The following is a 21,135-nucleotide window of genomic DNA, read 5'->3' as shown; positions in this document are numbered from 1 at the left end:
GGACTTTAGCTTCATCTTTCTCCCTTTCACAAGCTCCTTCTCTTCAGCCCACAGTTATGCTCAATCTTCTCCTTATCATCTCATTTAAACGGCTCTGCTAAATAGACTGGTTCCTTGTCAGTCCTCATCTGATTAAATCATGCTTATCCAAGCCACCTTGTCCTGTAGCCCTTGAGCTCCCCTGGTATAGCACACAGGTGTCTCCCTCCCTACACATAGCTCCCTGAGGGAAGAGACTGGAGACAGTCTAAAGCATCTGATAAATGACTGTTGCTCACTTGCAGATACTCATGATCCATAGTACAGACTTCTGCCTCTTGCCCCAAAGCTTATGCTAATTCCCTCCCAGCACTTGGAGTTCTAAGACAGGGAAATATTCTGAAGGGCTAGAGAGTTGGGCCACAGGCATAAAAAGGTAGTAACAGCAGATTTCCGGTCTTGAGCTAGGAATGATATTCACCTTTTTTCTGAAGCACGTCAATGGATACAGCCTCTGAGCTGCCATCTGGGGACAGGCAAAACTCAGCGGGGGGCTTCTCAGTCAAGGAGAAAGGGTCTTGGAAGTCAGGGCAGGTTAGTGGTAACGGCTTCACTACTTGACCTGGAAAGAAGAGAGAAATCAATCCCAAGCAATTATCTTCCTGAGTGGCAGCTCAGGTCTGTGTCTCATGTCCTCTGAGATGTGTTCTTTTGGGACTGACCCCTTCCCTCCCAGCTACAGGGAAGCCTGCCCTGGGTTTGCTGGGGACCTGGCCCACACACCATTCAGCCGGCAGTTCAGATGACCAGCAGCACCGAGGGAGCCAGGGAACTCAAAGATGGGGTTCCTTCGGGCCAGCCGAGCATCCTGTGGCCTTCGGTCTAGGCTCCCTGACAAACCAGGGGGCCCTAGAGGGTTCTTCCTCCTGTATTCTCGCCACTTGAGTGCTTGAGGGGATAGGTGGTTGGCTGAAATCAGGAGAGATTAGCAGAAGAGACAGGAAATAGTTAAGAGACAGCATTTCATACCCACCCAGTGGGCCTGTATAAAACTGGAGGGTTGGGGTATTAGCTACAGTTGCACACAATGTAACCTGTGACCCCATGTGGAGTACAGGAAATCATTCAAAGGGGAGGTAGACTGCCTGGGGTGGGAAAGAGGGGTGGGCAGTGAGCTTCATACCATTACTGGGCCTGGAAGCCATGCTGCCCTCGCCACCTCCCCGGGCCAGGCTCTCTGCTCGGCCGAGGCTAGATCTCCAGGAGCCCAGAGGAGGCAAGCTTCCTGTCCCATGGAGCCGGTACTCAGCCAAGGTCAGTATCTTCGGATCCTCCTTCTGCGGCTGCTGGGAGACGGCAGGCCGGACAGCAGGAGGACAGGAAAGGCCCCATGGAGGTGGGCTTTCTGTGGCTGTGGCCTGCTCTGGGAGAGGGGAGCACGAAGTGGAGGCTGAAGAGTCGGTGCTGGGCCCAAAGGGGCCAGTACTCCGGATGGGGGAGTAGCTGCCCAGGGGTGATGGCCTCGAGGTCTCTGGCTCAGGCCTGGCTTTCCTGGCACCCCTGTGGGTGGGCGCCTGTGGCTCTCCTGAAGGAGCTGGGCCTGGGCCTTGAGCAGTGGGGGCAGCTGCGGGGGCAGGCTGCGGTGCACGGCTGCAGCCTGAGAGGCTGTAGAGCTGGGAAAGGCTGTGCAGGGCCCGGGCCTTGGCCAGCTGCTTGGGGAAGTGGTGCTGGAACACGAACGGCTGGATGGGCAGCGTGGTTGGCCTCTGCTCCTTGCTGTAGCGAAGGACCGGTCGGCTCTCAGCACCACCCCCTGTGGCAACAGGGATGGAGAAGGAATCAAACACTGCGATCACATGAGAGGAAGCAAAGAAGCAGTCAGGAGATGATGCTCACCAGGGAGAGTGAGAGGGGCAGGACCTGGGCTGGAGGAGCTGAGTAGGGTAGGGGTAATTGACTCTGTGGATTGTGCCACTGCTTCTCCCATCTTCTCCTGGTGTTTTCATGATATTGACTTGTCTCTTGGCTGTTCAGCCCTTCTTTTTCTTGACTTCAAATGTGGGTGCATCTTAAGGCTCAATTCTTATATTTCCCTTTACACTTTTTTCCCCTGCATTGCTCATGTTCAGACAGTCATATAGGTGACTTCTGAACCCAAGGCTTTAGCCTCAACCTTTCTCTTGATCTCTAGATCATTCTGCTTTAGGTTTCTGTTTCCAATTAAAATTTGCTATTTAAAATACCTCATTCATTCTCCTGATGATTTCCATTTCTGCCAATGGCAGAACCACCATTTTCTTTGTGAAAGTGAAAGCGTCACTTAGTCATGTCCAACTCTTTGTGACCCCCAAGGACTGTAGCCTGCTAGGCTCCTCTGTCCATTGGGATTCTCCAGGCAAGAATACTGGAGTGGGCTGCCGTTTCCTTCTCCTTTGTTTCTAAGGTCTAAAGGCCTGGAGTCAGTCACATATTTTCAGTGTCAAGATGTTAATTTACTTCAAGCTTCCACCCATCATCCCCTCATCAACTACAGCCCACGTATTTCATTCTTGATCAAATCTAACCATAATAAAATATTTCTTTACTTGCTGCCAGAATCAGCTTCCTGTCACCCAATCTACCCCAGTCATACTCTTCACTGATCCTAGCATTGGAACCCGAGTCCACATCTGCTCCCTCCACACAGAGGTGTGTTTACCAAGGCTGGTCCTCTCCTGTTCTTTCAGCCAATCTTCTAGTCAGTGTCCCACAAAACATGTGTCTCAGAACTAAACACAACGCTCCAACACTGCACAGAGGCCAAGTCTTTGCCTATGGGTTGTGCTTCTAATTAAACACAGCGCACTGTCAACACCCGAATAAACACAAGGTGGCGCTATAACCGCCCAATCACCTGAAACCCTGGGTGTGGCTCACTCGCACCCTGGGTTCAACAGCTCTGAAGCAGGAGTTAGTATCCATAGTTAAAAGACCTGGGCATTGGAAGTTTAGAGATTAAGTCATTTGCCCAAGATCACACAACTAGGAAGTGGCAGAGCTAGAATTCTGCCTAAGTCAGAGTTTGGCTTTGGGGCTAATGTTCTCTCTGCCACATCACACCACACATGAAATGGTATGAGGCTGGATTTTCCTACTCCTCATCTTTCTGCATTTATTTACTTCGGCGAGTCTTAAGGGGATGGTGACCACAACCCCATAAAGCAGGTGTTTCAGAACCACTGTCCGTGGACATTTTCAGACTATACTCTCCCGCCAGTCCCAGTCAGGGCTTAGCAAACAGCCCTTGTCAATCTCCCTTGCTCACTATGCTCCAGTCATACCTTCTTCGGTCCTGAAACATGTCAAGTTCATTAACATCTTGGGGTCTTGTATACTGCTGTTCCTTCTGCCTGAAATCAGCTAGGCATCAACTCAAGCATCACCTCCTCCTCAAGACCTTCTGTGATTGTCCCAGTGCCTCGGGCAAGTCATGCTCTCATCACCCTGTTGTATTTCCTTTTTAGCCATTTTTCACTGTCAGAAATTATCTTATTTGTTTATTGTCCATTACTCCTTATTAGGATTCTGGAAAAGCAGGGATTTTTAAATTGTTCTCTGCTGTATCCCCAGTGCCTAGAATGGATCTTGGTATATGGTAGGTACTGAATAAAAGCCACGAACAAATCCTCACTGGCACCCTTGGTTCAGTATGGTCTCGCTACATCCAAATCTTCTTACACGGACCAGCTCACTTCTTAGAACACCAGTTCTATTTCCTGTGGCTCTGCTGCCCACAGAACAAAGTCTCATCTCAGGCAGGTTGGTGGCCACCCCTGTGGCAAATGCGCTACCCTCCGCATTGACACGGCTCTTCCCACCCCTTTCCCATCTTTAAGCACACTGCTTTTCCCGCTGGCAGTGTCTTCGTCCTCTCCACTTATTTAAATATCTAATTTCAAGCCTGAGCTGACCCTGGCTATCAGATTAGGCCCTCCCAACCTCAGCTTTACTGTACATGCTATATAGAGTATGTTTGAATTAGACTATCTATTCCTACTCTTTTAAAATTCCTCCCTGCTGAATTCTCAGGATAGGTTTGAGGCAGAGGAGGAAGACTGGGAAAGGGGGAGGGGTGACTACAGTGGGGAGCGGGTATCAATTCTACCCTCTGGGAATACAGGGGAAAAGGTTTCTCCTGTTCTTTGAGACAGCCCTTAGAAACACTGGAGATAGAGATCACATTCACTCAAGTCCATGTTGCAGGCAACAGAGCCCCAGTCCCTCAGTTCCCTCTTAAAATGGAGCGCCCAGAATCCCAGGTGGGCCCTAAGGTTCACAGGAGTGGAGGGGACTATCAACTCCTCCCTTCTGGAGTCTATAAATGAATCCAGCCATTTTAACTTTTTAGAAGCCCTTCCTAACTGCTGACTCATTCTGAGTTTGCAATCAATTATTAATAAATATCCCAAATCAAGAAGAACACTTACATATCAAAGTTCATACTGGTCCTTGAAAGAACAAAATGTTTTTTTCCAGACTAGATAAAATCCTCTTAAAATCTAGATTCTGTTGCTCAGAATCTCAAAGAGATCTCACTTCTTTTGTCATTCATGAATTCATCATTTTTTGATTAAAAATAAAAAAGTTGTACAGAACAAAAAGAAAAGCCCTATGATAGGTCACTGGAGATTTATGGAACAAAAGTCTTATATTATTATGAAAAATCTTATCTGATAGCAAAAACACTTTTAAAGCCTCTTCTCCCATATCTGATCAGGACTGACCTTGTCCTCAGAGTACCAGCCAAGCACTGTCTATGCCCAGATATACCCACCAGGCACTGCAGTCTGAGAAGAGCGTGGGTTCAGAAGACTCTGGCCAATCCCTGCCGTTTCTGAGCCCCCTCTGCCCTAGAGACCTTCTTGCATTTCTGGGGCAGTTCCTCCATGTGTGTTTAGGAGCCTGAAGTCATCTGATATACTGCCATCTCTCAAACAGCAGGTATAACACCATTTATGGGTTTTTAACCCTTTTTCTTTGAGAAGCCAACGGACCAACCTAAGGCTGAAAGTGAAAGTGTCAGTCACTCAGTCGTGGCGGACTCTTTGTGACCCCATGGACTGTAGCCTGCCAGGCTCCTCTGTCCATGGAATTCTCCAGGCAAGAATACTGGAGTGGGTTGCCATTTCCTTCTCCAGGGTATCACCCCAACCCAGGGATGGAACCCAGGTCTCCTGTATTGCAGGTGGATTCTTTATTGCCTGAGCCACCAGGGAAGCCCTAGGGCCACAGACAGCAAATTCCCCATAATCGATCTTTCCTCTGCTTTATCTCCCCTTTCCTTCCAAACCCTCTGAGATCCACCTTCTGCCCTCATCACTCCCAAATGCTGCTTTGGGGATTTTCAGCCTTAATCCTAGTGATTTGTTTTCAGAACTCATTTGTTGAATCTCTTTTTGAAACTTTCTCCTTCTTTGGTTCCTATGACTTCACTCTCTCTTGGTTCCCCTCTATTTTCTTGGCTGATTTTTCTGTTTCCTTTGAGGACTGCTCTGCTCACCCTTCAATCACTGTATCCCCAGGGTTCTGTCCCCTTGTTCCCTTTATAACTCTACACATTCTCCCTGGATGTTCTCACCCACTCATAGCTTCAACTACTATTTTTATTCCAATGACTGGTCTCTCATGGTGGTCTCCTGACCTCCAGGGAGACAACCTTTTGAATCTACCTTCCATTCAAACAACCTGTGATCTTTCTAAAATGCTAATCAAAACATGCCATTACAAACCAAAAAATTCCATTTCCCTAATTAAAATCCTTTAATGGTTCCATCCACATTCTACAATGGCTATACTAAATTATTTGCAGTTTCTGGAAAGCATCAAGATACTCTATGCATTTGTGGTTTGTACCGACTTTTGTATGAGCCTACAGTGTTCTTTTTATGAGTGTCCACAAAGCCTACTCCTCTAACATTTTTCTGGACTGTGCTTAAATGTACACTGTGTTAGCGCTCTTTTGCTGACATTCTGGTCTGTTTGGGTGCTCCTCTCATAGGCCAGTGCCATACAACTGCCACCTCTACAGTTTAATTGTGCTTCCTTTTCTGTTCCCATCCTTCATCAGAATTCCTCGAGGACAGATATTGTCCCTCTCGTCTATCACCAGCACCCACTCAACACAGAGCCTTTATAAAATAATCACTTAAGCGAAATGAAATAAATAGGGAAGAGCTGGCCTAGGAGGCTCAAAGGTTAAGTGTCAGGTCTCAGGTTCTTTGAAGAGTGGCTACAGTCACTGATCAAAGAATGAACTTACTGATGGCCAATGTGGTTTGTCTGTTTGACATTTCTCTTAAACACGGCAAATTCCTTGATGTCCAAAATGGAGCTCAGGCCTTATTCCTTTCCCAGTAAGTCTACTTCTGTGTTTGCAGTCCCTACCCATGTGTCATCATCTTTCCAGTCACCCGGGCTTTGAATCACAATCTTCTGAGTACCTGCTATCCCAATACATCGATCTCTCAGTTGCTGATTTCATCTCCTTGGTGTATGCTTTATTCCCTATCCGCCTCCCCCTAGTATAACTGGAGGACATGCCCTGGACTGGAAAGATGATGGGTCTGGGCTGAGAAACCTCTAGTGGTAGAGGTGGGGTGGTTGGCAGGACCTATTACTGATAGAAGGCCATGCATACAACCTGCTACTCTCCAGCCACTAGGCTTCTTACCGTCAGCTTTAGCTCTTGCGTCCCTCTGGGTATGGCTGTTGGCTGGGCTCCCTGGGAGAGCAGGCCCTGGATCCATCAGCTGGGCCAGGGGCCCCTGCCCAGCAGCTCTGAGGCCAGCGGGTGGCATCTCACTGGACTGGGAGCCCTGACAGACCTGGGTGGACCAGGGCTCTGGGCCAACCAGGTCCATGCCCGGCTCCAAGGGCATGGGTGGGAGGCTATGGCTACAGTGAGTGCCCTCATCTAGGGGTCCCACCCTGTCTTGCTGGGCTTCTTGGATGAGTGAGAACTCCTGAGAGGAGTCCCCAGTGCTTGCTCGCAGTGGAGGGGAGCCAGAGCCTGCAGCTTTCTTCCGGCCCTTGGCAAGTTCAGCAAAGGAGGTGACCCGCCGAGGTGGGGAACTAGGCCCAGTAATGGCGGCAGGGCCCTCACTGAGGCGCACTGGGCAACTCAACATGCGTTCCAGAGAGCCCAAGCGGACAGGAGGGCTGCGCTCTAGGCTGCGGTCGTAGCTTCGAGAGCGCTGACGTCCAATGCTGAGGTTGGGGGGTGAAGTGTTGGTGTACACTTGCCCCTCGATCACAGTGCGGCCCATGGGAGCCTCCGCTTCCACTTCAGAGCCCACTGCTTCTTGTTCCTCTGGCTGGACTTCCGGCTTCTGGAACAGGTAATACTCAGAGGGCTGGCTAGGGCCAGGGTCTGGGCCAGGGCCAGGGGCAGGACTGATCTTGGTGTGTTCTTCCGAGCAGCTGGTGACAGAAGAGCCAGCTGGGCTTGGGGAGGACTGGGAGGACAGGTCACAGGTGACAAGTTTATAGTAATTCTGTGTGGCCACAACAAGACGGGCCTGGCTCTGGAAGCAGGCTGTGAGGTCAGCTACAGCTGGGCAGGGCTCACAGTGCGGGCGGTAGGAGTTGCAGTTGGCATCAAGCTCAGGAGATGAGGCATGAGGACAACCATAGCCACCTTCCCTTCCTCCGCTGTCAGGGTGGTGGGACTCACAAGACATCTTCGACTCAGCTGGGGAGGGCTGCAGGTCCAGGTAGAAGGCGCCAGGGTCCGAGTGGCTGTAGAAGGAAGAGTCGCTGCAGGATTGCGGGGCAGAGTTGAGGTTGGCACGGGAGTTGCCGTGCATTTTGTTGTAGAGGGTGCTGAAGGTGACCAGCACGCCGTCTGAGCTGTTGCAGGAGGAGTCGCTCACATAGCCCATGGACTGGTCAGCCGCCTCGGACTGACTGGAGGTGCTACTGCAGCGGCAGTGCTGGGTGCCTGAGCCTGAGCATCTGGGGTTCCTTGGGGATTCATCAGAACTGAGCTTCCATTCCTGGTCAAAGGAAAAGCCAGAGGTGTCACTGGCTCCACCCCCACTGCCACTCCCACCAGGCCCCCCACACTCATCCAGCTCCATGGTCTCAGCTTCCGGCTCTGGCCGGCAGCAGCGGCCAGTGCTGCAGTGCGGGGCATCCAAGATGGTCACTGGCTCCTGTTCTTGCCCTTCCACCACTCCGGCTCGACTACGCGCTGCCCCCCATGGCCTGCCCACTCTGGGGCCAGGCGGTGGCAGCTGGAAAGAGGAGAGATGGAAGGTGGGCTGGCCAGCCCTGTGCAGGTGGAAGGACTGCTGGGCGGCACTGTCACTGATGCTATCCTCATATAGGTCACCAAGTCCTGGCTCGGCCACGCCTGTCTGCAGCAAGAAGGGGTTGTGTCGTTTAGGGGCCCCGGGGCCTCTTCCATCCCGACCCCTGCTCTTGGCACTATCAGCAGACCGTGTAGAGCCCCCTGGAGCAGACTGCAGGCTGCTGTACAGCAGAGAGTCAGCTTGTCCGAGGTCCTGATCAGGCTGGGTGATGCCCAGCTCTGGTGGGCAGAAGGGGTTGGGTCTTGTGCTCCCGCTACCTCCACCTCCCCCTCCACAGCACTGCCTGTCTGGGACTTGGCAGTGCACCAGGGGGATGTGGTGGACGATGAGGGTCTCTCCAGTCAGCTTTGGGGGACTATCCATTCTGGAAAGTTCGAACAAGGGCATCAACAGCACCAGACACTGCCCCTGGAGCCCAGTGGGGCAGAACACATTTCATCAGGAGAGCTTGGTACCTGGAAAGAGAGGGAAAGAAAGGGAACCTAATGTCACCTCCCCGAAGTCAGGGACATGCCCCTACCCATGTCATTTGCAGATAGTGAAGAGCCCAAGAGGAAGAAAGATTCAGTCAACATGGAGCTGGATGACTCAGCCCAATGGGGTACTCGGCCTCACCGCACAAGGCCAGCTCTCGAGTGCCCCCTTCACTGTAAGCTCGCCATGTATCCACTCGAACAAAAAGCTAGGCCCCTGTTAATGCCACCTCTGAAGGTCTGGGGAATCTCAGTGACAGCTCTTTCTCCTCTTTCTTAGCAGTAAACAACGACCAGTCCTGAGTCCAAAAAAAACTATGAATGATGACATAACTAAAGAAAAACCACCTAAGATGCCTGAGAGGGTGCTAGGCAAAGGAGCCACGGAATTATCTTACACACAGCTACAACACACACACTTACAGATGAGGGGACATCACAAATAATACGTTAGGTATGCACAGCAATAAGCTACAATTTTGCAAGAAAGGTAATTTTTAATGTACTATATCACTTGATGCCTGTGTCATCTTTGACCCCCTTTCCCCTCCTGAGCCCCAGAATACCTGTCCCACTCTGACTGGCTGTGGGCAAGGGTCCTCACTCTTCCTACTACTGTGTTAGAGCTTCCTGAATAGCGACTGAGTTAGGCAGCAGATTTCTAGTATGGCTGATGCCATCCTCTTCCTTCCCAGCGTGGGGTCTGTTTTTATATTTTTTGTATTACTTCAGCACAACATCAGGTAAGGCTTGAGGCATAATATATTCTTAATATTTAGCTAGCTCAGGGAACAGATCTTCTGAAGTGCCCCAATTCTGTCCAGTTTTAGCTAGAACTTTCCCTCTGAGGGTCCCCTAAAACGTCTTGTCTTCCTGGTTTTACCTCTGATAGGCTAAGGTCAAGTTCTCTACACGGAGCCCATTCTGAGCTTCTCTGGTCTCTTGGCTGGACCATGGCAGGATGGCCCCCCTCAAGTTCTAGTCTTCTGTGCTGTCAAGGTCAGGTCCTCAAAGCCTTCATTTGCTCAGACTTCTCATACCTAATTTCTCCTCATTCATTCATTTCTCCTCTTTCCCTTATCATTCCTGTCATTTTCCTCTACCTACAACGAGTCCAAATCCCTCATTGCCTAAGTTCTTCATCATTTAGCTGAACCTTTATACCACCGATTTTTTAAAAGTGTAACTCATTTAGATCAGAGCTCTTCATATGGAGTACAGTAAAGAGCCAGGCAAGTCACACGTGTTCAAGGACACAGACAGGCAACACATAAAAGGAAAAATTCAAATGGCTAATAAATATGTGTGTGAGGGACACTATTAAAATATGTTATTTGTGTTAAGTTAAATTACATTAAAATTAAAAAGCAAGTATTTACCATCTTTCTTCTTCCTTTCCTTTCTGAGAGGAAGGCTCCTCTGTTAGATTTCCAAGCCTTTGTGTGTTGACTAGGGTAAGGAGTAGACAGGCAGAAGGGCAGAAACCAGAGAGGCTAAATGAGCCACAAGACTAAGAGTTACAGAAGAAAATATGGGAGTAAATTCATTATCTTTGGTTAAGGTCATTATTGGATGACTTCTTAGATAAGATGCCAAAAGAACAAGTGATAAAAGAGAACATAGATAAGGTAGATTTAATAAAAATCAAAAACCTTTGAGTCTCCAAGGGACACGATCAAAAAAGTGAAAAGACAAGTCACAGAATGAGAGAAAATATTTGCAAATTGTGTATCTGACAAGAGACTTAGAATCAGAATATATAAACAATAAACAACTCAACAATAAAAACTATGTAACCCAATTAAAAACTGGGCAAAGAGCTTGAACAGATATTTCTCCAAAGAATACATACAAATGATTAATAAGCACATGAAAAGAGGTTCAACATCATTAGTCATTAGAGAAATAAAAATCACAACAAGATACTACTTCACTCTCACTAAGATAAAAGACAATAGCAAACGCTGGTGAGGATGTGGAGAAATTGCAACCCACAAACATCGCTGAGGACATTGTAAAATGGGACAGTCACTTTGGAAAAATAGCCTGGCAGTTCTTCAAAATGTTAAGCATAGAGTTATCATATGACCTAGAAATTCTACTCCTGGGTATATACCCAAGAGAAATGAAAACATGTTCACGCAAAAGCCTGTATACAAATATTCACAGTAGCACTAATCACAGTAGCCAAAGAAGTGGGAACAATCCAGATGTTCATCAACTGATGAACAGATATACCATGGTAAAGATAATGGAATCTTATTTAGCAATGAAAGGAGTGAAGTACTGATATATGATACAGTATGTCTGAACTGCAAAAGGTAAGTGAAAAGAGCCAGTCATAAAAGGATTCTTTGCATGATGTTATATGATTCCTTTCACATGAAATGTCCAGAATAGGCAAATCCACAGAAACAGAAAGTAGATTAGTGGTTGCCAGGGACTGAGAGAGTGGAAAATGGGGAGTGACTGCTAATGAGTGTGGAAGTTCCTTCTGGGAGTGAGGAAAATGTTCTGAGATCAGTCAGTGGTGATGGTTACCTGAGTCTGTGAATAAAACCAAAACTCCAGAGTTTATGGAAAGTGAATTATATCTCAATTTTATAAAAGGGTGAGTTTTATGGTATATGAATTATATCTTAATAAAGCTGTTATTTAAAAAAAATTTAAATAGGAAAAAAGATTAAGGTTTATGAGAAGATTGAAGGAGAGAGAGGGAAGGGAACCAGTATTAGCAGTGGAGAAGAATGCGTATTTGCACAGATAAGATGAGAACAAGAGAGGAAGTATTGGGATTTTTGTAGAGAGGGATAAAGAGGATTTTTAGGAAATTTTGCTATGAGGTACATGAGATAATTTCCTCTTCACTCTTTCCCATCTCTCTCTTTCTTTGCCAAGAAAACTTTGGGCTCAAATACTGGGTTGGCCAAAAAGTTCGCTAGGGTTTTTCATACGATATTATGGGAAAACCTGAATGAACTTTTTTGCCAACCCAATATATTAATCTATGCCACAAGGATAACAAAAAGATAGGAACACCCTAAAATTCCAATAATAATCAATTTGAAAAGTAGAGAACACAGTATCATTAAAACAATGTTGTGTTAATTTCCCTATTAGTGACTTGAGAAAATATTCACAAAAGATTAAGTGAAAATAGCAGATTACAAACAATATGTACAGTATGACACCATTATTGTAAATAAATATATGTCTGTATCTGTCTTCAGGCTGCTATAACAAAATACATCAGACCAGATGGCTTATAAACAGCAGAAATGTATTTCTCATAGCTCTGAAAGCTGGGAAGTCCAAGATTAAGATCAAGGTGCCAGCACGGCTGCATTCTGGTGAAAGCCCACTTCTTGGTTCATACCTGGCACCTTCTACACAGATTGTAAGGGACAAGGGATCTTTCTGTTTTATAAAAGTACTAATCTCATTTAGGAGGGCTCTACTCTCAAGACCTAATGTGGAGTTGGTGGAGGAGACACATAGATATTCAAACCAGAGCAATATGCATGGAAGAAAACTTGAAAGCATACACAGTACCAAAAGCCAAGGATGCTCAGATCCCTTAGATAAAATGGTGCCATATTTGCATATAACCTACAAGTGTCCTCCAGTTTACTTTAAATCATCTTCAGATTACTTATAATACCTAATGCGAGTGCTACTTAAATAGTCGCCAGAACATGGCAAATTCAAGTACGGCTTTTTGGAACTTTCTGGAATCCTTTTTTCTTGAATATTTTTGATTCCCAGTTGGTTGAATCTATGCATGCACAACCTGTGGACTTGACAACAAAATGTTAACAGTGCTTATTGCTGTTGCGTGACTCTGGATTATTTTAAATTTTATTCTGTTTCATCTGTATTTTCTAAAAATAAGTGTCTGTTATGTACACGATTTGAACAGTTTTTAAAGCACTTTTTTCCTTTAAGCACTACAGATACTGTTGGTCAGGGCTAGGGGAGGGGACATCCCCCTAAATCTAGTACTAGGCTGTCCCAGGGTCCAGGCCATAATTTGAGGCCTGGACTAAATGGAGCACAGAGAACTTTCTTGTACACACAGCAGAAATGTTAGGAGTACCTATGGGCTACGGCCATCACTTGCTCTTCAATGAATACCACCCCCAGCCCCTTTTAATTTTTTTGGCTGCACGTATGGCTGGTGGGCAGAGAAGGCAATGGCACCCCACTCCAGTACTCTTGCCTGGAAAATCCCATGGACAGGGAAGCCTGGTGGGCTGCAGTCCATGGAGTTGAGAAGAGTCAGACATGAGTGAGCGACTTCACTTTCACTTTTCACTTTCATGCACTGGAGAAGGAAATGGCAACCCACTCCAGTGTTCTTGCCTGGAGAATCCCAGGCACGGGGGAGCCTGGTGGGCTGCCAGATGTCTATGGGGTCGCACAGAGTCGGACACGACTGAAGCGACTTAGCAGCAGTAGCAGCATGGCTGGTGGGATCTTAGCTCCCTGACCAGAGATGGAACCCGCACCCTCAGCAGTGAAAGCATAAAGTCTTAACCAACCACCAGGGAATTCCATTCCCCATCCCAATCATTCCCCTTTCAAAGCACCATTTTCAAATATATACACAGAAGAATGTGTCTGACCCATAAAACCACTGACTGGGTGTCATGTACATATTCAAATAAAGAAACATAGCAACTCACCGAGCCTTGTAAGCTGACTCTCTCTGAATCATGGATAAGGCACAAATGGATGTGGAGGGCCATGGAGAACCTCAGGCAGGAGGGCGCTGACAGTTTATTATGTTATGTTTACAGATCTATCCCCAGACTAGAGTCCAGTTCCTTGAGGTCAGAAACTGGGATATAGTCAAACCCTAGTCCCTAGAACCCATGCATAGTGCTTGGAACACAGTAGGCATGGTAGGTTAGTTACTGACCCCTGTTCCACCCATTTTAAAAATTGACTTGCTTGTCTTTTTATTGTTGAGTTGTAGGAGTTTTAAAATTTATTCTAGATGAGTCCTTTGTCAAATACACATCTTGAGAATATTTTCTTAAGTGGCTTCTTCTCAAATGTGGCTTGCCCATTCGTTTTCTTAATGGTATTTTTAATTAATTGGTTTTTAATTTTATGAAGTTCTATTTGTTTTTTTCTTTATAGTTATAGCTTTCTGTGTTCTAAGAAATCTTTGCCTATCCCAAGAAATTTTCATGTTTTTTTTTTTTTTAAATAATTGTTGTATAGTTTTTGCTTTTATATTAAGGTTGTGCTGCATTCTATTTTAAATGTAAAGCTCTTTCACTGGCTGATTTCATTTTATTTTACATTTTTGTATCTCTGAGAAAGTCTTATTCTTTCCTGATCGCCACACGACCAGGGAAATCTTGGCAATAGTTTCTCCACAGATAACTCTAGTTCAGCCAACTAAGGTAAAGTTCTACAGGCATCTCACAAGTCTCAGTACTCATGCTTTGGCCCCATACTTTCACAGTTTTTACAAAGCAGTTTTTATGTATATCAAAAGCTTCCCTGGTGGTTCACACAGTAAAGTGTCTGCCTGCAATGCAGGAGACCTGGGTTCGATCCCTGGGTTGGGAAGATCCCCTGCAGAAGGAAATGGCAACCCACTCCAGTACTCTTGCCTGGAAAATTCCATGGACTGAGGAGCCTGGTAGGCTCATGTCCATGGGGTTGCAAAGAGTCGGACATGACTGAGTGACTTCACTTTTTATGTATATATCATCTCATTGATCCTAACAACACACTAGAGCAGGTAGATTACTTCATTAAAAAAAAAAAAAAAATAAGGAAATCAACACCTAGAAAAAAGAAATGACTTGCCCAAGAACTCTCAGGGGATAAATGACAGAATTAAGACAGAAGTCGGGAATCGTAACTTTTGACCTTTTTTCTCCATCAGTTAGGAATGTAATGAGAATATATGGTATATATGACTTGATTTCAATTACCACAGAACACATTTACTAAGAGCATTTCTCTTAGACTTCTCCCCTGAGAGTGTCATGTTCTATAAGAAGATAGGTTTAATACTGTGGCCCATGAGCTCTAAGAAAGGTGAAGAGAGAACAGTGAGATGGGAGAGTGCATCCCAGTCTCTTTCTGTAACCTGGTGAAATGGAGAGACATGGGAGATGGAGGTGGCGGGGAATAGAGAACCCAGAAGAAAGTGGAAGAATGCACTCAGCTCTAACAGGTGGACAGAGAGGTGGTGGGCTCAGTCAATAAAGTTACAAGGTCCAGAATCCCTAAAATTAGAGAAAGCTTTCCACAAGAGCCCTCTTCCTGGTTCTCATCACAAACAAGTCTCTCTTGGCCAATCATCATAATGCTATTTATTAGTGATCGTTTACTGAGCACTTACACTCAAGGTGATTGACATACAGCATCTCTAATTCCACTATAATCCTTTAAAGTAGACATAATCATCCCCACTTTACAGATGAGAAAACTGAAGCTTAGTAAGTGTAAACAGTTTGCCATAGTTATATGGCTGAGATGGATGCAAACCCAGGTCTGCTCAATTCTTAATTCTTTCCACTACAACTGCCTCTCAGAAAATGATCAGGGTCACACCCTCTTCCCAAACTCCCTGCATTTACCCTGCTACCAACGCAGACACGTCCTACTTTTTCCTGGATAGGCTCACACTCTAGTTTCTACTTGAAAGTGAGTGTGTTAGTGGCTCAGTTGTGTCTGACTGCGACCACATGGACTGTAGCCTGCCAGGCTTCTCTGTCCATAGAATTTTCAGGCAAGAATACTGGAGTGGGTTGCCATTTCCTTCTCCAGGGGGTCTTCTGCATTGCAGGTAGACTCTTTACCATCTGGGCCACCGGGACTCACAGTTTCCATTGACACAGTTTGTATTTACCCACTCTACTAGTCTCTGAACCCACAGTCCCTTTCATATTAATGCCCCAGGCTCTAATAACACTCTTTAATCCTACCTCCTGCTCCAGTTTCCAGCTCACATCTCCCTGTCCCATTCACAGTCCTCAATACCCTTTTCCCTTGCACCATAGTTCACATTCCTAGATGCTTCCTGGGAACTAACACCTTCCCACAATTTCCCAATGTATTACCCTACCCAATCACATTTTGCGCAACATGGAACTACTGACTCCTAATAGTGTATGTTTTTGAATCCTCCACCAAGGTGATCAATGGAGAGGGGAATTTAAAGAATTCTTTCTATCTTCTCAGCAATAGAACTCTGGGTAATTCTGGGCAGGAAGAAGTTTTAAACTCCAGAGAAAGGTTTCCCTTGTCTTTGGTCATCAGCATCTTTCTGCCAATCATAGAACCCCTTCCCTCTTTTTTGGCCTCCTGAAGAAGGAGGGGAAGATAGTGATACTCAGCTGTTATTCTCCAGCAATCTGACCTTGACTTGAGGTCTGATGGGGAGCCTCAGTAGGACTGCTAAGCCTTTTCCTGTCCGGGTTCTCTCTTGGACAGGACTGAAGTGGGGAGAGCAGGAGGGTGGATTTGGGTGTATCAACTTATCCTTAGGTCTGTTCCTGTTAGGAATCTAAGCCTGTATAAGAAAGCCAATGATAACAGGTCAGGTGTCCTAGGCATAACATCCTCTCTCTCCCTATAATGTGGAGCCTCCTGGTCAACATTCTTTCTTACTCCATCCTTATCTGTAGTCTCGCGGCTCCTGCAGCACCAGAAGATGTGGTATGTGTGTCTGTGTGCATGTATGTATGTACATGGAGGAACAAGATGGGCTCGATGCTTCCCCTTCCCAGTGCCTGCTCCTGAAGGCTGAGTGGATCCCTGCAGGTCTCCATCATAAACTTACAGGAGCTGTATGGGTGTCTCTTCCCATTAAGCCTTTGTGTCTAGCTCTGACTCCCTCTCTCCTGACCCACACTATAGCAGCTTCATTAGAAATGCTCAGAAAGGGAGAAGGGGATCTTCTTGACAAAATAGCATCAGCCCCAGCCTGTTCTTCCCATCTCTGCACCACAGCCCAAAAGTATGCATGGATGAGCTTGTCTAACGTTTGCTCTCCTGCTCGCTTGCTCGCTCGCTCTCTCTCCCTCTCGGAAAGACAAAGCCAATCCTCAGAAGCCGGGGCCCGAATGTGCTGATCAGTTATTCCAGCGTCCCTGTCCTGCCCCTCCCCCCAGCTCCGCTGAGCCATACCTCTGTAAGGTGCCTTAGCTGAATCCCGAGATTTCTGTTCCGCGGCACTCCGACCAAGCTCTATCTTGACAGTTGGAGCTGAGGCACTGTTCCACAGGCCCGCACAGGGGCAAGTGGGCTGATTTCCTAAGATCTGATTTCTGCTAATACAATGGCATCGTTGCTAATGCAGGGAGGCTGCGCAATCCCAGCCCAGTATCCTTGCCGCTGCCGCTGGTGCTGCGGTGACGTTGCTGCTCCGGGAAGGGGGAAGGGAAAGGAACAGGCATGCCCACAGTGCAGCCGCTCAGCCTCCCTCCCTGTCAGTCCCTGCGGGCCCTTTAGCCTGGGGAAGGGGGAGGGTAGAGAAGGGAGTCAGCCACAGAGGGCAGGCAGTGCTGCAAGGCGAGAACTCTCCCAGCGGCAAAGAGAAGCCTAGTGAGCTGGGCCCGGCTCCACTCTCATTCCTAGGAGTCTCAGGGAAAAGGTCTGGGAGGAGGCTGGGAGCTTCCTTCCTTCCTCAGGCCCCTCCTTTTAGATCTCAGCCAGAAAACCTCTCCCTCCTCTTTTCACCCACTCTGAATGACTCCTTGTTTTCCAGCCGTTTCCTTTCACTGGGATTCCAGACTAGCCTCAGGGTGGAGCAGCCAGCCGGGGAGGGGGTTCCTGCAGGCCCGGAGGGAGGCTGTGGGGACCAGTCATCATTCCACCAGCAGTAACACCGGTTACTTGAGTTCCTAGACTTGACACTAGGCTATCTAGGGTGTGCCTCTTCAGAGAAATGGGATCTGAATCAGAAAAAAAAGAAAGAGAGACTGGGCCATTGGTAGGCTATACACCGAGTGGTAGTGAGCCTTAGGATCAAGTTGGCTGCAGGCCCCTTCCCACCACAGGGTCCAGTTCAGCTCCCTGGATCTTCAGAAGGTCTGTTGGTGTGGCTGGAGCAGAATCCTTCCCCCTCTCACCTGCATCAGTGTTTGGTTAGTGCTGAGCAGGGACCAGCTGGGCCTGTGGGGAGGTGGTGTCCATTTGGTCAGGCCAGGGAGCAGGAAGTCTATTTTCCTGGAGAAAGGAAGGCTAAGGGAAAGGAGTGGTTTCCCTCAGGCCACAGAGAGACCTCAGTTCCTTCTGAAGCCCTACAGAGCCCTCCACCGCTTCCCTACTCCACCCTTGTCAGCTTCTGGGCCAGTTCTGTGGGAATCAGGAAACAGTAGAGAAGCAACAGCCGGAGCCAGGCGCCCCGTGAGCAGCAGTGTGTCTCTGGCCAGTTCGTGCCAGGGCCGCCCACGGGCATCCCCAAACAGGGATGGTCTCAAGCTGGGCTTGGCCCTCAAGCACTAGCCGTCACAGGGTTCCTTCCAGTATGGACCACTATCTGGACTCCACAGCCAAGCCCTTGGATTTTCAGGCCCTAAAAAGAAGGCTTAGGTCTACTGGCCAGGACCACGTCAGCCACCACTCAGGATCCAGAAGAGATGTCCTTTCTTGCCCTTTATTGTTGCTTCTATTCCCTATGAGACTCAAGTGCTCACTGATGTTATGCTGAGATGAGCTGAGTTAGAGAGAAGTGGCTAAAGATCCCCCCAAACCTATCTCCAACCTTGACCTGTTTGAGGGACCATGGCCCCATGATCCTACAAAGCAGAAAAAAGGAGAGAGGGAGGCTGCTGTTCATAAAACTAGCCATGAGTGGTCCCCTCTGGGATGTTGGAAGGTATCACTTTGCTTCCCTCTTCCCCAGCTGGAACAGACCTCAAAGGAGGCTGGATAAGCAGCTGTAGACAGGGGCAAAGTCAATCTCCACCAGTGCTTAGAGCTGCAGTTAGAGCTCTGGACCCAGGGTCTTTGTCCCTTAAATTTCTGTGAGGCTAAGCTGTGCACTGGAAAGCTACTTACTCTGGAAATGTTTCCAGTTGCCTACAGCAGGTAGCTTAACTTACCTTCAGTGCTTAACTTACTTCACCACATCACAGACTACACCATCACCTACTTTCCATCAATTACTGCCAAAGATCTATAAGGCTTTGATGAGAAGATAAATTTTTTTTCTGACTAGAAACAAACTATAAACGCCATCACATTATGAACCACAATGCCTAACTAGTCTTCTCACCTGCAATTTACTTCGTACTTAGTACTGCCAGATTTATTACCCTGAAGTCTTATAAAGATAAGTCTTATAAGATTCAACATTCACTCCTCCTGCCCCTTTTAGTGGTATCCAATTCCTAGAGAATCAAGTTCAAACTCCTCACTTTGGCTTTCAAGTTCCCTCCATCTTGTCTGTCTACTGACTTTCTATCCAGCCTTACTTTCCTTCCTCCATTCATGTAGTCCTTCAAACCTGTTTCATAAGCTCTTTATACTCAGCTGTCTTTGTTCAGATTCTCCTGCCTGTTACACTTGACTAAACCTATAAGGAATTATCCAAAACCTACAAGGCCCAGATCAACTCCTGCGTCAAGTCTACACTGATCACCTTGAAGCCAGAAATGATCTTTGTCTACTGAACTGTGGTTGCAGATTGTTGATTTTACAGACAAGAAAAAAATCCCACAGAAGCCAGGGGGTCAATACGGGCTGCCAATTTCTTATACTGCCAAGTAAGATCATTAAAACAATAACAACAAAAAAACCCTTATATCAATTATTTTCATCATTTCATTAAAAAAAACATAGTCATTATTTTCCTCATTTCATTGTATACTGATGCAAACTTCATTGGAAACTAATATCAGTTCATGAGAGGTTTTGATTAAGTAAATCACTTGTTACTTGACATGATTATGCTCTTTTTTTTGCATATCCGCTTTAATGGCTCTTTTAGATAGCAAAGTCCAAGTTATACTCATCTTTGTATTCCCAATATCCAGAGCTTAAGATAGTATCATTTTTTATTTTGTGTTTCCCAAAATACTAGCAGTGTTTAGATTGTAGAAGGTGGTGAGTCAAAGTCTTGTTGAATTAGAGTAGTCCAAAAAGAGTGAGAGTGTAAAGGAAAGTAAGTGGTGGGCAGATCTGACTCAAAAGGCTGACAGAGAAGACGCTTGCTGTTCATAAGTGGGGGGGGAGGTATATTAAAAGAAAGCTTAGCAAAAAAGGAATAACCCTTCACAATCTTGAGTTACATAATGCATTCTTAGACATGATACCACAAGTACAAGTGACAAAGGAAAAAACAGATAAGTTGGACTTCATGAAAGTTTAAAATTTTTGTGCTTTAAAGAACACAATCAAGATAGTGAAAAGAAAAAAAAGGGGAGGAGACAACTCAACGAATGGAAGAAAACATTTGCAAATCATATATCTGATAAGGGACTTCTATCCAGAATACATAAAGTACTTCTATAACTCAACAAAAGATATATAACCCAATTTAAAAATGGGCAAAGGATCTGAGCAGACATTTCTCTAAAGGAGACAAATACTCAATAAGCACAAGAAAAGATACCGAATATCATCAGTTATTAGGGAAGTGCAAATCAAAAGTAAAATGAGATACCACTTTTCCCTATTAGAAAGGATAAATAAAAAAGACAGACAATAATAAATGTTGATGATGTGGAGAAATTAGAACCCTCATATGCTGCTTGGAGGACTGTACAATAGATAGTTCAATCACTTTAAAACCAGTGTGGCAGTTCCTCAAAACATTAAACACAGAATTACCATATGACCCAGAAAGTCCACTCCTAGATATATACCCTAAAGGAATGAAAACGTATCTATCTTCACACAAAAGCTTATATATGAATGTTCATAGCAGCATTATTTATAATAGCCAAAAAGTAGGAACAACCCAATATCCATTAACAGATGAATAGATTAAATTAAATGTGGTGTATTCATAAAATGTAATATTATTTGGTAATAAAAAGTAATGTAGTGAAACATGCTACAATGTGGATGAACCTTGAAAACATGCTAAGTGGAAGATGCCAAACACTAAAGGCCATGTATTGTTTGACTTCATTTCACCAGGGAAGCCCTTTTCATATGAAACGCCCAGACTAGGCAAATCTATGGAGATGAAAAGTAGATTACTGGAGTGGCTTCCAGGGACTTGGGGAAAGGGAAAATGGCGAGTGATTGTTATCAAGTATGCGATTTTTTGGGGGGATGATGCAAATGTTCTAAAATCAGATTATGCTGGTGTGTTGCCATGCCCTCCTCCAGGGGATCTTCCCAATCCAGGG

The 21,135-nt window shown here is 46.2% G+C and overlaps 1 protein-coding gene across 8 annotated transcripts in view; it reads right to left on the bottom strand.

The window, feature by feature from the left end:
- RUSC2 (RUN and SH3 domain containing 2) overlaps nt 1-21,135 on the bottom strand; it is a 61,883-nt gene that overhangs the window by 4,288 nt on the left and 36,460 nt on the right. For 4 of the 8 annotated variants that reach the window (XM_070794724.1, XM_019966140.2, XM_070794726.1 and 1 more), the window contains 4 exons: nt 6,689-8,785; nt 1,163-1,825; nt 763-948; nt 461-601 (listed from right to left, as the gene is read on the bottom strand). In XM_070794724.1, coding sequence (XP_070650825.1) covers nt 461-601; nt 763-948; nt 1,163-1,825; nt 6,689-8,717 — 3,019 coding nt within the window. In that variant the 5' untranslated portion in view covers nt 8,718-8,785. Of the gene's footprint in view, nt 1-460; nt 602-762; nt 949-1,162; nt 1,826-6,688; nt 8,786-16,960; nt 20,731-21,135 lie in introns of those variants that run through there. The other 4 variants (XM_019966141.2, XM_019966145.2, XM_019966146.2 and 1 more) reach the window with 4 other exon arrangements.

The sequence above is a fragment of the Bos indicus genome, chromosome 8, assembly GCF_029378745.1.
Source record: "Bos indicus isolate NIAB-ARS_2022 breed Sahiwal x Tharparkar chromosome 8, NIAB-ARS_B.indTharparkar_mat_pri_1.0, whole genome shotgun sequence".
Classification (NCBI taxonomy): Eukaryota; Metazoa; Chordata; class Mammalia; order Artiodactyla; family Bovidae; genus Bos; species Bos indicus.
Note: the sequence above shows the minus strand (reverse complement) of the source record. Positions and strands in the feature narration are given on the sequence as shown.